The 17,547-nt window shown below is 44.9% G+C and overlaps 1 protein-coding gene across 3 annotated transcripts in view; it reads right to left on the reverse strand.

Annotated features, from left to right (window-relative positions):
- The window catches only part of WDR4 (WD repeat domain 4), a 126,904-nt gene that overhangs the window by 26,930 nt on the left and 82,427 nt on the right, over positions 1-17,547 (reverse strand). For all 3 annotated transcript variants that reach the window (XM_030203787.1, XM_030203788.1, XM_030203786.1), the window contains one exon: positions 11,852-11,916. In XM_030203787.1, coding sequence (XP_030059647.1) covers positions 11,852-11,916 — 65 coding nt within the window. The remainder of the gene's footprint in view (positions 1-11,851; positions 11,917-17,547) is intronic.

Consider the following 17,547-nt stretch of genomic DNA (forward strand, 5'->3'; position numbering starts at 1 on the left):
AAAACGGCCACCTGTTGAGGTGGATGCTGAAGGCGCCCGGTGGGAGAGCTTGTCGAGGGCGGTTTCCCGCTGATGCAGTTGGTCCACCAGCTGCTCGACTTTCTCACCGAAAATATTATCCCCCCCGGCAAGGGACGTCGGCCAGTCTCTGCTGAGTGCGGTTGTCCAGGTCAGAGGCACGCAGCCATGAGAGTCTGCGCATCACTATACCTTGGGCCGCAGCACGAGATGCCACGTCACAGGTGTCATAGATACCCCTGGACAGGAACTTTCTGCACGCCTTCAGCTGCCTGACCACCTCCTGATAAGGCCTGGACTGCTCCAGCGGGAGCTTATCGACCAGGTCCGCCAGTTGCTTCACATTGTTCCGCATGTGGATGCTCGTATAGAGCTGGTATGACTGGATGCGGGTCACGAGCATGGAGGATTGATAGGCCTTCCTCCCAAACGAGTCCAGAGTGCGAGACTCCCGCCCCGGGGGCGCCGAGGCGGTATCCCTCGAACTCCGTGCCCTCTTGAGCGCAGAATCCACGACCGCCGAGTCATGGGGCAATTGGGGCCGCATTAACTCTGGGTCAGAGTGGATTCTGTACTGGGATTCCGCCTTCTTGGGGATGGTGGGATTAGATAGCGGTCTCATCCAGTTCCGAAGCAGTGTCTCTTTGAGGACATTGTGCAACGGCACCGTGGAGGACTCTCTAGGTGGTGATGGATAGTCGAGGACCTCGAGCATCTCAGCCCTCGGCTCATCCACAGAGACCACGGGGAAGGGAATGCAGATAGACATATCCCTTACAAAGGAGGCAAAGGAGAGGCTCTCCGGGGGTGAGAGCTTCCTCTCCGGTGAAGGCGTGGGGTCAGAGGGGAGGCCCGCAGACTCCTCTGAGGAGAAATATCTGGGGTCCTCCTCTTCCCCCCACGAGGCCTTTTCCTCGGTATCGGACATAAGCTCATGTACCTGAGTCCGGAACCGGGCTCGGCTCGACGTCGAGGCACCGAGGCCTCGGTGTCGTCGAGCGGTGGACTCCCGCGACGGCGGGGACGAAGCTCCCTCCATCGACGTCGACGGGGACTCCACCTGCGTGGCGGTCGAGACCGGCGCCGCAAGCGGCGGCGGTGTCGACGGCCTCGGCACCGGGCTAGAGCTCGCCGGCGCCTCAGTCAACGGCACAAGCACCCCCGGCGCCGGCACAGCCTGGCGCATCAGCCCTTCCAGGATCCCCGGAAGGATGGCTCGGAGGCACTCGTCCAGGCCCGCTGCCAGGAAAGACGGTGGGGCCAGTAGAGGTGTCGGTGCCGGAAGCTGCTCGGGTCCAGGAGACCGCACCGAAGTGCTGGGACCCTGACGCGTCGGTACCTCCACAACCGAAGGGGATCTCTCCTCTCGACGAGGACGCTTCGGCGTCGATTCCTCGCCGGCACCGGAACCCTGGTGCATCGAGGGCGATTGATGACGGTGCTTTTTTGTCTTTTTGCGGTGCCCGTCATCGGCACCAGGTAGAGCAGAGGAGGAGGAGGTCGATCCCCCTCGGTCTCGAGGAACCGGGTCAGACAGGGTTCGGTCCCGAGGGCCATGGGCCGAGGGAGTGACCGGGGCCGATTGCCCACGCGGTCTCTCACCCCTACCCTCACCGGAGGACCAGCGGGCCGACGGGACCTGTGCTCCTGGGGTCGATGCCATCGGTGCCGATTTCTCAGGCATCGATACCGGTACCGAAGAACCGGCCGTCGATACCGATGCCGTCGATGTCGACGGGCCGGCGCAAGTTCCAAAAAGACGGTCCCAAAGAACTTGCCTCGCAACCTGAGTCCGTTTCCGGAGACCAAGACACAGGGAACACGACTTGATATTGTGCTCCGGCCCGAGGCACTGGAGGCACCAAGCGTGGGTGTCGGTCTGCGAGATCGGCCGGCCGCACCGACCACACTTTTTAAATCCACTCGGGACCTTCGAGGACATCGACGGAAAAATCGCGTCGGCGAAGTTAAAGTCGTCGATGGTGGCGATAATCACACCTCAAAAAAATAAATCGACCGTGCGGCCACTAGGCCGCAACGCGACGCCCCCGCTAGAAACGAGGGAAATTGGGAGCGCGTGCTCCTTTTTTTTTTTTTTTTTTGAAAAGAAAGAAAAAGGGGAGCGCGCGGCAACTAAATAAAATAAAACAAAGAAGTTCGCGTAAACGCGACGGTTTTTTCCGGGGCTGAGAACAGAGAGAGCAGCGAAAGCACGACTCTCTCCAGTCGCGGAAAAAAAGGAACTGGCGGGAACGGTCGCGCACGGGCGGGAAGGCAGCCGCGCATGCGCGGTGGCCGTGCCCTGCGTGCGGACCGCCCGCGAAGCTTCTTCCGGTTGGTGGGGGCTGCCGCGGACGTCACCCAGTCGTGAGAACAAGCAGCCTGCTTGTCCTCGGAGAACTACTTGGATTCCCCTTAGTATCCTGATTATCCTGGATTCTCTGCCAAATGGCTCCATCCCCAGTGCAAAAAGTAATGGAGAGAGGTCAATCATGTTTGGCCTATTAGGAACGTACAAACTGAGAATCATCAATTCCAAATCTTATTCTATTAATATTCCAAATAAACTTTTCTTCCGAGTCTATCAACATTGTAATGTGCTAAACCAAAATTTATAAACAGTTAAAAGACTCCTTTCCACTGGGATTCACTGAAATTAATGAATAAAGAGTAGAGTGTCCACAGTTAGCCAACAAACTTGTAGAGCACCAAAGAGACATGTATATCTGAAGGTTCAACCAACAAAGGTTGCTAGGCCTACTCTGCGAGATCTCTCTCCTTGAGAAACCAGATGAACCCTCATCCAAAACCTCCTCAGAAGACTCCACATCGCTAGGGTCTCTTTCTGCCATATGGGTTTCACTTTTTGCTGATGGAGAGGTAGGCCATCTTTAGTAAGCCAGTGAGAGGTATGCACCTCACTTCTAGTCTTCCAAGCCATCCCAGTGACCTTTGAGGTAGTACCAGCAGCACCAGGATTCCCTTTCCTTGATTTCAAAAAAGGGAAATGGGACTTGATATACTGCCTCTCTGTGGTATTTTGCAACTACATTCAAAGCGGTTTACATATATACAGGTACTTATTTTGTACCTGGGGCAATGGACGGTTAAATGACTTGCCCACAGTCACAAGGAGCTGCAGTGATTTAATTTCCTTGGGAGTTATGCAAGTTTGGGGGTGGAGGGATGGAGGGAGTTTGGGAAGAAGGGTATGGGATGAATGAATGCAGTGGATGTGGGTGAATGCAGGGTGATAGGAGGGTTAGGGATAAGATTTTGAGAGGTTAAAGTCCCGGGAGAATGCGTTGATTCCTCGTGGGATGGCTGATTTACTGATAGATCAGCTAGAGGGAAGGGGAGGATAGGGGAGGGGGGTGGGGATACATTGGAGCAGAGGAGAGTGGGTTTGGAGCAGGGGGGAGGGCAGAGATCACCTGTGGGGAAGGGGAGGGGAGAGACCTTATTGGTGGGTACATGGAATGTAAACGGGCTAAATAATCAGGGGAAGTGCAGTATTTAAGGAGTTGGGCAGGCTGAAGTGGGACGTAATGTTTTTGCAAGAAACACACTTAAGACTGAGAGATACTTACATGCTGGCCTTTTCGGGATGTGGTGGTACATCAGAGCATAGGATCAAAAAGGATGGGGGGGGGGGGGGGGGGGAGTGGCCATTTTGATAAGACAAACTTGTGGGTTCGTGATTAAAAAGGTGTTTTGAGATACCAGTGGGCAATGTGTGGCCCTCAGAGGGTGGTTGCAGGGCAAGGAGCTGACATTGATTAACATTTATGTGCCGAATGTGGGGCAGAGGGAATTCTCTCAAACATTAAAATAAGAAATTTTGGGATTTGTAGGAGGGCAGGTCGTGGTGGGGGGGGGGGGGGGGGGATTTTAATATTGCCCTGGATGCAAGGCTAGATCATTCGACAGGAGGAGGGCAGCAGAGTGGCCCTGGGCGGAAAGCATTGTTACAATTCTTGAACGGGTTGGAGGTGGTGGACTGTTGGAGATTGTTACATGGGATGCAGTGGAATTACACCTTTTACTCACATGCAGCGCAGACTTATTCCCGGATAGATGGGTTATGGGTGCATCTCAATGGATGGCATATGGTGGGGGCTGCTGAGATAGAGACCATTTGTGTTTCTGATCATGCACCAATGTGGATTAAATTAACTGGGTTGGGTCAATGCAGGCGACAAGGAGTCTGGAGACTTAATGGGTCACTGCTTGGAGATGAGAAAGTGCGGGAAGATATTAAGCTTACTATTCAACAGTTCCGTCGCTTTAATGACAATGGGGAAGTAACTGATGGGGTGTTATGGGATGCAATGAAGGTAGTGGTGAGGGGTGCCTTGATTAAGTGGGGGGGTCGCACAAGAAAAGGGAAAAAGGGCAGAACTCGCTGACTTTGCAGATGAGGTTATTACACTTAGAAAAGCCACATAAAAGAAGCCCTACACTGCAGGTATGGGAAGACCTTAAGCAAGTGAGAGGGGAAATAGCACAATTACAGATGTGGATTTTATAAGAACCAAGCTAAAGCAGCAGTATTTTGAGTTTGCCAATAAATCAAGTGCAATGTTGGCCCGTTATTTACGGGCGAGGAGAGGGCGCTCTCTTATTGAAAAGATGAAAGATGATAGGGGAGGTTGGCACTATGCTAATTCAGACATTGGAAATTGTTTTGTGAAATACTATCAAGATTTATATAGTGCTTCTGAGGATACACCGGCTGCAGATATAGCTCGGTATTTGGACCAGGTTCCATTACTTTCAAAAATGGCTCCCTAATGGTAAGGCGCCAGGTTTAGATGGATACTCGGCGAGGTTTTATAAATGTTTTGTGGAGGAGCTGGGAGACTTATTGGTGTGGGTGGGAAATGGAGTTTTGGAGAGCAATGGGCTCCCGGCATCAATGTCTGAGGCTGGGATAACGGTTCTGCCTAAGCCTGGGAAAGATCCCGTGGTTTGTGGTGCCTATAGGCCTATTTCACTTCTGAATGTGGATGCAAAGATAGTAACCAAGGTCCTGGCTAACGGGTTGGCTAACGGGTTGGCTAGGGTGTTGCTGAAATTGATCCATATAGATCAATCTGGGTTTATCCCAGAGAGGCAGGTAGGGGATAACATAAGGCGTACTCTCCATTTAATATGGGAGGCACAAAGATCCCGGTCTAGTACAGCTTTGTTGGCTACAGACGCAAAGAAGGCCTTTGACCGGGTAAGCTGTGGGTTTTTGTGAGAAGCGATGAATCGCATGGGCCTGGGAGAAAATTTCGGGGCTTGGCTGGCAGCCTTGTATACAGCTCCGAAGGCATGCCTTAATATTAATGGGGGGTATACACCCTTTTTCCCAATAGGTAGAGGGACTACGCAGGGATGTCCCTTGTCGCCCCTCCTCTTTTCACTGTACATAGAACCGTTGGCAGTAATGATACATCGGCATCCAGATTTTCAGGGTATTAGGGTTGGGGGGATGGAACACCATATTGCTTTGTTTGCAGATGATGTGCTACTTTATGTGGTGGATCCTGAGCAGACACTACCTGCGGTGTTGGAGATTCTTAGGGAATTTGAATGATATGCTGGCCTAAGGGTTAACATGGATAAAAGTGAGCTGTTGGGGATTTCTTTGACCCATGGGGAGAAAAGTAGATTGAGAGCATTGTTTGCGTTCAAGTGGGCCAAGCACCACATTCGGTATTTGGGGATTCAGATTCCTAGGGACTTGGGAATGGTGTCTAGTCTTAATTATGGGAAGATAATAGACCAAATTCGGGTGGAGTTGTCCGGATGGAAGGGATTGTGGCTTTCGTGGTGGGGGCGTATGACAGTGGTGAAGATGAACGTGCTGCCTAGATTGTTATTTCTGTTTCAGGCGCAGTCAGTGGCGGTTCCGAGACGGACACAAACAATGGCAGGGTTTTTTGTCACAGTTTATATGGGAGGGTAGGCATCCCCATTTGGCTGGACGAGTATTGTGTGTGTGGGGGGGGGGGCCTCCTGAGAGAGGGGGGTAGAGCAGTGCCCAATATTGAGGGATATGATTTTGCTGCCCAACTGTGGATGATCATGGACTGGGAGAGGGGGATAACCAAGCCCACTAGTCAGTTGCAGCAGTCATATAGCCCGATGAGTTCTTACTTGTGGACTACTGAAGGAGTGGGAGTGATCTTCGCTGGGATACAAAATCCATATGTGAGGCATTTGGTGGAATTGTGGGGAGAAGTGCGGAGGACATGGGGACAGACTGTTAGGGTATCAACACTGGCGCCTTTGCGATGGGAGCCAAAATTTGGGGCAGGGAGAGAAAATGCCATACTTGCGCGGTGGGAACATGTGGGTATTTTGAATTTCCGAGCTGTGCTGCAGGGGGGGAGGGTGAAGAGTTTTCATACGCTGTGCTCCATGTATGGCCTGCCCCCGGGGGGGGGGGGCATTTTTTCCTTTATACAGATTCAACATTTTGTGGAGACATTGGGTTGGGGGGGGGGGGGGGGGGGGGAGAACCCTCAGGAGACAGAAAGTCTGGAAAATTTGTGGCTTTTGTTGAGGAGGGTGCCCAGACCAATATCAGTGATATATAATTTGTTAGGGGATGTGATCCCAGACCATTTGGTTTTCAGGGGGCCTGGAAGATTTAAATTGCCGTTTTTCTGATCAGGCGTGGGAAGTTATTTGTGGGGAGGTTCAGAAAGCTTCGGTATGTGTTTGTGTTTTGGTGCAGGAAAATGCATATAAAGTCCTATCCAGAAGGTATTACACACCTGAGAGATTGAAGAAGATGTACCCTGGTACATCAGACATATGCTGGAGGTGTAAATCACAGCTGGGTTTTTTTCTACATATAGGGTGGACCTGCCCAAGAGTGGTTCCCTTCTGGCAGGCCGTTATGAAAGCGTTAGCAGGGACTGTCTCTCTATGTCAAGTGTTCAGCACTGGGTGCGTCTGGTAGCGCTATACAAATGCTATTAGTAGTAGTTAGTAATATTGACTGAATCATCATTGGTGTGTAGTCCTGTGGTATGCCTCTTGGGTTTGCCTAACGAGCGGGATTCTTGAGAGGAGAGCAAATGGCTGTGATGGGGGTTGGCAGCAGCCAAGTGCCTTATAGCACAGCATTGGAAGAAGGTAGACCCCCCGACATTGGGTGATTAGAAGTGCAAATTGGGTAAGTTAATACAAATGGAGCGCCTTACGGCTTATCGCAGGGAGGGGGTTCTGCGACTTAAGGGTGGGTGGTGTAAGCATTTATAGGATGAATAACTCTGTTGGGCAAAGCTACCCAATGAGCAATTCCCAGGTTCCGTTTACAGGAGTCTGGCTAAACCAACTTCCTAGCTCTGTCCAGGGGTTATATATTATAAAGGAACCTGGCTGTTCTGGGCCTACACCAGAACTTTTCTTCTGTTAGAGAGACCTGGAATAAAAGTCACTGCTATGAAATATATTAATTTATTATATAGGTAAGAAAATAGAATAATACACCCTACACTACAGCTCAGCTGTACAACTGTAGCTCCCTTATGCTGATAAGCAACTGTAGAATGTATTGTCTAACTAAAACATTGATATCACTGGTTACGAGGTTATTACACAATCCTGATTAGTAATACTGACTAGGTCATGAAGTAATACAGTTAGCAGCACATCTTCCTGATCACAAAGTTCTGACTAAACCGCCTTTGCTGAGGTAAGAACCCACTAGCTAATCCCCGACTATAGGAAATAAATCTCTGTAATCCTCACCGAGCCGACTCTAGGTGGTCTCTCAGATGAAGTGGACACAGGTTTTTCCTTTTAGACTCCAGCTGTTTTCCACAGCGAGTCCCCGTCTTAGGAAACAACACAGGCTCTCTGCAGCATGCAGGATTACAGTCTCTCTGGCCGGTAGAGCTGAACCAACAGGTACTTTCTTCAGATGGTCAGTTCACAAGGTTGTGGACCACTTCAGGTCTCACTGGTCTTCTTTTCAGCTACCCTTCTTCCAGTAGAACCAGACAAATTCTCCCTTTCTTCTTTTCTTTCTTCTTCTGTCTGTCCTCCCTGTACTTCTCTTTCTGGGTTTTTTTCGCTCTCTGGCCCCTGATTCCCAGGTGACCAGACAGCAACCAATCAGGATCTTGTCCAGCTCCTTCCCTGAGCAAGAAAAACTTTTTTTTGGGGGGGGATCTTCCAGTTGTTACATTGTGGTATGCATTCCTGTCTCTCATCAGACTCGCTGGCACCATGGCCTTACCCCCTGTAGTTCATCAGGGAGGTGCAAGGGTCAGGTAGCCCACTGCATATCCTTGAGTTTTTTCCAGACCTGCCAGTTATTTACCACAAGCAGAGCTCTGGTACAAACAGAAAGTTGAATCTGCTTGGTCACTGAAGTGCAGGGTCTTAGTTCACAGACTCCATCTTGACATAGTTGTATACACAGGCCGAGATCAGCAGAGTGAGGCTCACAGGGAAATAGCCCTACAGTGGGCTCCATTCCAACAGCAATTACTACGCATTTAGGATGGTGGAGAATTAGAGGATGTTGATGGGCTTGGAGGGGGAGGGCCAAGGGGGGGGGGGTAAGAGAGCATGCCTCAAAGAACCAAGGGGCATTTTCAAATTATGAAGGGGCAGGAAGAGGTTGGAGGGTTGGGAGGGGAGGTGGCGCATATTATTGGCGCACAGTCTATTTGGGGTGTGGAAGTTAAGGGACTAATTTTATAACAAATAATGTAGAGGAGTTCAACCAGATGATAAGCTTGTGTGTGCTGTATTAGTCTAGAAATTGTTAGCCCCTGTGTGGGCTCGAGTGAGCAGGATGTGCTCTTTATGAAAGTTGATTGTTACAAAATTATTATAATAAAAATTTAAAGTGGAAAAAAAAGATGGAAGACATAGATATAGACAGGGTTGACATCTACCACCATCATTCACTCAAGCTTCAAATAGGGATGGGGTGGGTGGGGAATACAGCTCACTATTTTTAAAATTTACTTGTTGGCATGATCTCTGATGCAATATACTGAAGAATTACAGTGTATGTTGCGAATTTCTATTCTGCTAATATGTATTTGGAATATAAAAGACATTTTAAAACTATGTATTGATCCCTCAATTAAAACAAAAACATCTAAAACAAATGTATAACTTGTCTAGAAACTTTTTATTCTCTTCCTCATTCTGAAATACATAAATATAAAATTTAATTTAATGTTAAACCCATATACCCCCCCCCCCCCCAAAAACAAAATCACAAAAACGGTGTATGTTCAGTGCACTGGATAATACACACTTGTATTCAAGAAAAAATGGGCCTCAAAGCTCCCAGGAGTTGCATTTACTTAACATTCAATCCCACAATGGAGTCCTATCAATGGCCATAAAAAGCCTGAAAAAAGAATGGGAAGAAAAACTCTTAAAAACAAACAGAAAGAAAAGTTCCCACTCAAAAGATCAGGCAACATTAACTCCAAAATATACCCAAGTGCACAAAATATTCAGTTCCAAATATCCCGCATACCCTATACGGAAAAAACACATAGCTGCGGTATAAATAGAGAATGCCATTTGCTTTCTTTTCCAGAAAGAATTTGCTTCTTTTTACAAGGCCTGTCTTCTTTTAAAAATTTATTATTGAAAAAGATTTAGGTAAATTAATAGATTTACAAGATCAGTAGAGTAAAAATCATCCTTTGATAAAATACATTACACATGGTCTTGTTAATAATAAGCATTGAACATCACAACTTGGGTGCTTTTACACATTTTCCCCCTGTTTACTAAGCGACGCTAGTGGCTGCCGGTGCGCTAATGCCGACATCCCACTCACTTTGAATGGGCTGTGTCGGTATTGCTGCACAGCTTAGTAAATAGGGGGGTTTGTAAGCAATTAAAAAATATATATATACATGTGGTCCAGTTTTCTTGTTTTTAAGGTATATAGGGGTCTTTTTATTAAGCTGCGCTAATGATTAGTGTGCGCTAAATAAGATGCCCACAGCAATATAATGGCTTATCATTTAGCGCATGCTAATTAGTGTGCACTAAGGGGTCCTTTTACTAAGGCGCATTAACAGATTAGTGTGCACTAAAAGATAAGACGCCCATAGGAATAGGTGTCTTATCATTTAGCGCATGCTAATTGTTAGGGTGCACTAAATCTATTAGTGCACCTTAGTAAGAGGACCGCAAAGTCATTTGTGGCATTATAATTATCTGCAGGGCTTCTGTAGTCCTTTTAATCAATTCCTGATTGTCAATTTTCAATTAGATGCGATTTTTGCTTCATTCTGAAAATACTGTGTCGGTTTTAAGGACAGTGTAGTGTAGCTGTGAAATCACTGTGCCATGTAAAGCCCTTTTTTAATTTGATGACCACGAGTGGCATTCCCTTAGCACTTTTATAGCTCTAAAGATTTTAGGGTGCAATTTGATCATGGAGTTAAGCCCTCCCCTGTTTCATTAAGGGGCACATTTACTAAGCTGCATTAGCGCAGCTTAAGATGGAATACTGCGGGACACGCTCAAGTGTCATGCGCTAACTGGCAAATCTGCATGACGGGGGAAAAAATATATTTATTTAGAGGGGGGGCATTTCTAGGGGCAGAAAGTAGGCGCCTTTTGCACTAACCAGTTAGTATAGCAGCATTTGTGTGCACTAACTGATTAGCGCACAGACATCATGTGAGCCCTTACCACTTACAGTGAAAAATTTTTAATGGCTGCATACTAATGGCAATATTAGCACATGGCCATTAATACAAAAAAGGCCATTTTAACGGTTGTGGTACAGTTGTGGTACCAATGGCCTTAGCATGCAGGAAAAATCCAAATAAGGGTGCAGTAAGGCCACTTTTTACTGCAGCTTAGTAAAAGTGTTCCAACGTTTTTTGTGGGAGCCCTTTTGCAATAGCTTTCTGGTGTGATTCTAAGTTGTGATGTACCAACCACATGGCAATTATTCCTCTTATTTTTATAGATGGTGCTTAAAGTGAACATATAAATTAGAGATATAAGCAACAACATTGATGTTTTGTTATTTTTTTACAATATTTATGTTTTTTGATACTTCAAATACCTTTTTAAAGGAATTCATATTTTGTTAAATTTAAATTTTGTAAAAGAATGAAATTGATAGTATTTCTTTTCTAGAAACTGGACCCCTCGCAGAGGCAGTTGCTTAAACATGGTCCATGTCAGGTTTTTCTTCAATTTACTTTTATAGCTTAGGTATTTAAGCAGAAGGGCTAGGTTCACAAAAGATGTTTACTTCACACATACAAGGCTAGATTCTGTATAAGGCACCTGAAAAATCTGCACAGAAAAAAATTATGACTAGGCTTGCTCTCTAAAGTATGCCTAATGTTTATAGAATAGACTTAAATTGCTGCACAGTATACAGAATAAGCCAAGCGGCTCACCACATGACTAAATCTGGTCATATCCATTTAGGCCATGTTTTACTTGGAGTAAATCCCTTCACCTAACTTAGGTGCAGATCAGGTGTATTCTATAATAATGCACATAGATTTTAGAAATGCCCATGCCCTGCCTGTGGCCACACCCTCTTTTCAATTGTGCGACTTAAATTTTAGGCACATCATGTTAAAGAATACACTTTGTGCTTAAATCTAATGTCGATTAGTGCTGATAACCGATTGTTAACATCCAACAGCACTGATTAGCTAGTTCACTATGCCTCAGTTTCCATGTGGATCTTCAGGCATCATATATAGAATCCGGGGGATGAGAACAAACCTTCTATAAAAGACCCCAAATTCAAATTTCCATTCTGAATTTTCTCTCCTTTTATGCTCTCATTTCACCTTCCCCTTCCCAGCCATACCTGTCACATAGAACAGCAACGAAATTCCCTGGGCAACAGGAAATTATCCTGGAAACTGCAATTTTCTGTGAAAAGAAAAAAGAATGCGACTACATAAAAATTGTACAAGTGTTAGCATTTTCCATTTTTTTTTTCCTGAGAAAGCATGTGTGTGTAGCTCAAAGGAGTTATTGATACAGAAATTAACAGCACAGAAATAACAGCTCTGGGAAGGTGCCTGAACATGACTTAGCTGTAGAGAGACCAGATAACCACGGTGAGGCACCTGGCAGGTCTACAGACACCACCACTTTATTCCTCTCTTTATAACCCTGCTTCTGATAGTGAATCAACGGTAAAATTTAGAACAAAGCTTGTTGACATTTTGAAACAGAAATTTTATTTAATGACCTAAAAAAAAAAGTTACCTGTGGAAACCATTTATAAAACTGTAAACTAACTTGGCCTCTTTGGCCTACCCCAAATGTATCTTACTTCTGAGCCTTTATAGCCTTTTGTTTGGTACTGAGAATCAAAGTGCATGGGGAGAAGTTAGCACCCTGTCACCCATCCCACGAGGATAAATGAAGTTGTTTGGATCCTAATCAAAGTAGAAGAAATTCAAGTTCCCAAAATTCCCTACAATGCTCCTTTGATGTATATAGATCAAAAGCTGGGCCATTTTAATATTTGCATTTCCTTTTAAAGAATGAACATTCAGAGTTGAACCCCCTATATGCCAGTATTTCATCCTCTACTATGGCTAGAACCACTAAACAGGCCTTCTCCTACGTGTACTGTTTAGACTGTAGTATACATTCACTAAGGAAATTCACTACATAGCCAATTTTTTTTCCCATAAACTAGTTATAAGACAGCCTAGTTTCTTTGTACAATTTTCAACACATGAAATTCTACAGTTTCATCCTCCATCGTTTATTACTTTTAGTTATTTTAGCTTATTTGGCTATAAGGCTGCTTACCAAGTGCCCATCTCTGACTAAATTCTGAATAGTTTCTACATTGTTCGATTTTACAGTAGACCTCCCTTGGTGAGCATTTTTTATTTTTTTGTGATTGATTATTAAACTAATTTTGTTGGTTATCAACAAAAATCATATTGCTTTTCCTTTTTAAAAATTCTTTGTATGCTTACCACTACTTATTATATTGTACTGTTTTATGAATATAAATAGTCCTTGTTTTAATATTATTACATACTACAAGCAGCATCTGTTGGCACGGTGGTTTGTAAGCATATGGCACTTATTCTAATTTTCCAAACACACTACCTGATATAGGGGTAATTTTATAATAAAGGCACTGATGCAAGAAGTCCAAAAAGGTGCATTATATTTTATGTATTTTTCTAAATATTTGTATCTGTAAGCCGCATCGAACCTAAACATTGTTTGGGAAAATACGGGATATAAATGTCAAAATAAATAGACAATGTAAGCTTCTATGTTCCTTTATAAAACAGGCCCCCAGATGCACCTCCAAAAGATCACAGATACCCATGCTTAAGTTTACACCTGCTCTGAAAAATGTGTACATTTGTAGATGTTCTCTATATCTGTACATACTTTTTTTTTAATATATAATATGCACATATACTGCAAATCATGTAAAAGTATATGAGCACGTTTCCATGCCCATATTTTTGATACACATATAAGGACACACAATTTTAATAAAGGCCTTGTTGTGTATTTAAAGCAAGCATTACATGTGAAAAAGCTTTACAAAATTACTCTATATGCTCACAGTAAACCGTCTCTGCCATTTATTGCCCCACTGGCTTGCACCCCTATAACTTTTAAAATCAATGAGCCTTCTCATGTGGAAAGTTACAAACTTACTGCTTATTCCTTGTTCCAAACAAAATGGGTCATGTGTCATCTTATTGCAAATGGAAAGTGTACCATTGTGACCCTATCTCCTCTATCCAATCTCCTATAACCACCACTAATGGAAACTGCTGGAAGTCTAAACTAAAAGATCATTAACTGAATTGGCCAGTAGATTGAATGTGTTTTTGACCCTTTAAAGTCATTCACTACATCTCACATACTGTTCTTGATTATTGCAGAGCTCCTTTTCCCTGAAGAGGTGCTATGAGAATACTTCCAGAAAGGAAGAAAACTTCACTGGCATTTGACCTTCTGAGAAATTGCATTTAAACTTGGGAAAAGGTAGACAACGAGTTAAATAACTAATTTCAGTTTTTTTCTTTTAAGTTACTCTGCTTATTTAACAAAGGCAGTTTATGGAATAAGCATTTAAAGTCTCTGTTACAGTTTTATATATAAGCTGTTTTAGGGTATAGGCTAGCATTAAAAGTTACTGTTTTAGAGTTCACCATAGCATCAACAATAGAGCACAGCTAGTAGATAAAGGAAACCCCTGTTTAGGAGTTAATTACTACTACTACTACTACTACTTGACATTTCTAGAGCGCTACTAGGGTTACGCAGCGCTGTACAGTTTAACAAAAAGGACAGTCCCTGCTCAAAGGAGCTTACAATCTAAAGGACGAAATGACAAGTTGGTGCAGTCTAGATTTCTTGAATAGAGGTAGAGTGGTTAGGTGCCAAAGGCGACATTGAAGAGGTGGGCTTTGAGCAAGGATTTGAAGATGGGGAGGGAGGGGGCCTGGCATATGGGCTCAGGGAGTTTATTCCAAGCATGGGGTGAGGCGAGGCAGAAAGGGCGGAGCCTGGAGTTGGCGGTGGTGGAGAAGGGTACTGAAAGGTGGGATTTGTCTTGAGAGCAGAGGTTATGGGTAGGAACGTAAGGGGAGATGAGGCTAGAGAGGTAAGGAGGGGCTGCAGATCGAGTGCATTTGTAGGTTAGTAGGAGAAGCTTGAACTGTATGCGGTACCTGATCGGAAGCCAGTGAAGTGATTTGAGGAGAGGGATGATGTGAGTATATCGGTCCAGGCGGAAGATAAGACGTGCAGCAGAGTTCTGAACGGACTGAAGGGGGATAGGTGGCAAAGTGGGAGGCCAGTGAGGAGTAGGTTGCAGTCTGATCTTTTATCTATAGGCTTTTGAACCAATTAGAAGGCTGGCAGATTTAATTAGGACATCTCTATCAGCCAGTAATTAGCTCTTAACAATACAGTCTTTAGGAGTGGAGAAGTAGCCTAGTGGTTAGCGCAGCAGACTTTGATCCTGGGGAACTGGGTTTGATTCCCACTGCAGCTCCTTGTGACTCTGGGCAAGTCACTTAACCCTCCATTGCCCCACGTACAAAAAAGTATCTGTGTATACTATGTAAACCGCTTTGAATGTAGTTGTAGAAAACACAGAAAGGTGGTATTATCAAGTCCCATTTCCCTCTCCCCCCTTTTTAGGTCTACAGAGGAAACCCATAAATAAAAAAACAAAATATTAACATAGCTAGCACATAAGCAATTTTAGGGGATTTTAGTTTACATACTCCTAACTCCATTAGCAACTTAACTAAAAACTCACCAATACTAAAATGCAGACAGTAGACCAACATCTTTTGCACCGAGTGTCACATGTTTGATTGTCTCCCAGTTAGTGAAAGGTCATATGTGTGTACTCAGCACAGAGTTCCTACCACTTAGTGATCAGGTCAGATCCCTGGAGGCTAGAGTATCAGACTTGGAGGAGTTGAGGCAGAAAAGAGGTAAACAGAGCAAGCCTACAGGGGATATAGTAAAGAATTCCCATCTCCAATCAGTCAATCTCTCTGCTGCCATGGAGGAGAAAGTTCAACTGAAGGGAAAGCATCACCTTGAAGAGGCAGGAAATGATCCTGCAGCTAGGATCTGCCCTCTAGGGGGATGCAATAGCTTTACACACCAATAATGTCTCTCCAGGGGCTTCTGCCCAGGAGAAAAGGATTAGATGATCATTTTAGCTGGAGAGGCAATCAGATATATAGATAGCTGGGTGAGTGGTGGACAATAAGACTGCTTGATCACTTGCCTACCTAGTGCAAAGGTGGCGGACCTCACATTCCATCTAGATATGATTTTACACAGTGCTCGGGAGCAGCCACCTATTTTGGTACATGTGGGTACCAACGACAAAGTGTGGGAGGGAGGTTCTGGAAGCCAAATTTTGGCTCTCAGGAAGGGGCCTATCCATGGGTGGCCCTGGGCCCACCCACTTTCAGCTCAGGCCCACCCATCAGCAAAATATTTCACAGGACCCCAAAGTCATCCACAAAGGAAAGATATTCAACATAAAGGGATCTTTCACTTGCTCATCTTCCAATGTGGTATATATCATTCAGTGTAAAAAATGTAACGAAGGATGCTATATTGGAGAAACAGGCCAGATGCTTAAGACAAGATTCAATTTACATAGACATCACATGAACAATACTGGTGCCAGTAGGGTTACCACGCCTACTGGTCAACATTTTACAGGACCAGGACACTGTACCAGTGACTTCACAGTGAGAATCCTGAAAGGTAACTTTAAAACCATACAAGAACGTAAGACCTTTGAAGTCAGAATGATTGAATATTTTAACACCCAACAGAAAGGACTTAACAAGGATCTGGGGTTCCTAGCCCATTATAAACCATAAAGCTGTATGTCTCTGTTGATCACCCCACCCCTCACCTATCCACACCCATCCTGTTAGAATATCAATGATATGCTTTGATGTCCCCATGCATACTTCCTACCCACCCCCCTCCTCCCACCCTGTCAGACTGTCATAGTAATGCTTGAATGTTTTCACTTATATACACTGTCAGCTAGCACATTTGCTTATTTCCGATCTGAGGAAGAAGGGCGACCTTCGAAAGCTAATCAAGAAATGTATTAAGTTATGTCCAATAAAAAAAGGTATCATCTTATTTTCTTTTCCATGTTTTATTTTGTTTGATTTCTATTGATGGCCTTCTTGGAGAAATCTTCAGTAGACAGAGCTTGGGGATCCTGATCAGCTAAAGTATTTATACTTTGAGTTGGGAGGTGCTGGGGGAGGGGGCGCAGAGAGAAAACTTTGTGCCCACCCATTTTGGGCTCAGACCCACCCAAAATTGGCTGTCTGGCTACGCCACTGCTCTTAGGTAGAAAGCTGAAATCCAGAACATCCAGGGTAACATTTTCAGAAGTGCTCCCCATCTCACACGCAGGACCCAAGAGACAGGTAAGAGCTCCAGCGTTTCAATCCATAGATGAGACAACGGTGTAGAGAGGTGGGGTTCAAATTTGTTAGAACTGGGCAACATTCTGGGGAAGGGGGAGCCTATTCTTCAAAGATGGGCCCTACCTTAAGCAGGGTGAAACCAGGCTGCTGACATCAGCATTTAAAAAGGAGACAGAGCAGCTTTTAAACTAGAAACTGAAGGAAGGCCAACAGTCACTCAAAAGCACATGGTTTGGAAGGATATCACCAAAATAGGGACATTAGAACATTCTGATAGTGAGGTTGCAATAAGGGCCATAGGAGTAGGTGCCTTTAAACAAGCAGACAGACTTGAAAGACTGCAAATCATCACTGTCAACTGCTAAGCAAGTTGTTAATAGGAATAAAAACCAGTCTGAAGTGTCTGTATACAAATACTAGAAGTCTAAAAAATAAAATGGTAGAGTTAGAATATATAGCAATAATTGAAAAGATAGGTAAAATAGGCATCTTTGTAACCTGGAGGGAAGATAACTAATAGGATACTGTCATTCCAGTGTGCAAATTATATCACAGTGATAGGGTGGATCAAATT

Source organism: Microcaecilia unicolor, chromosome 5 (genome assembly GCF_901765095.1).
Source record: "Microcaecilia unicolor chromosome 5, aMicUni1.1, whole genome shotgun sequence".
Lineage (NCBI taxonomy): Eukaryota > Metazoa > Chordata > Amphibia > Gymnophiona > Siphonopidae > Microcaecilia > Microcaecilia unicolor.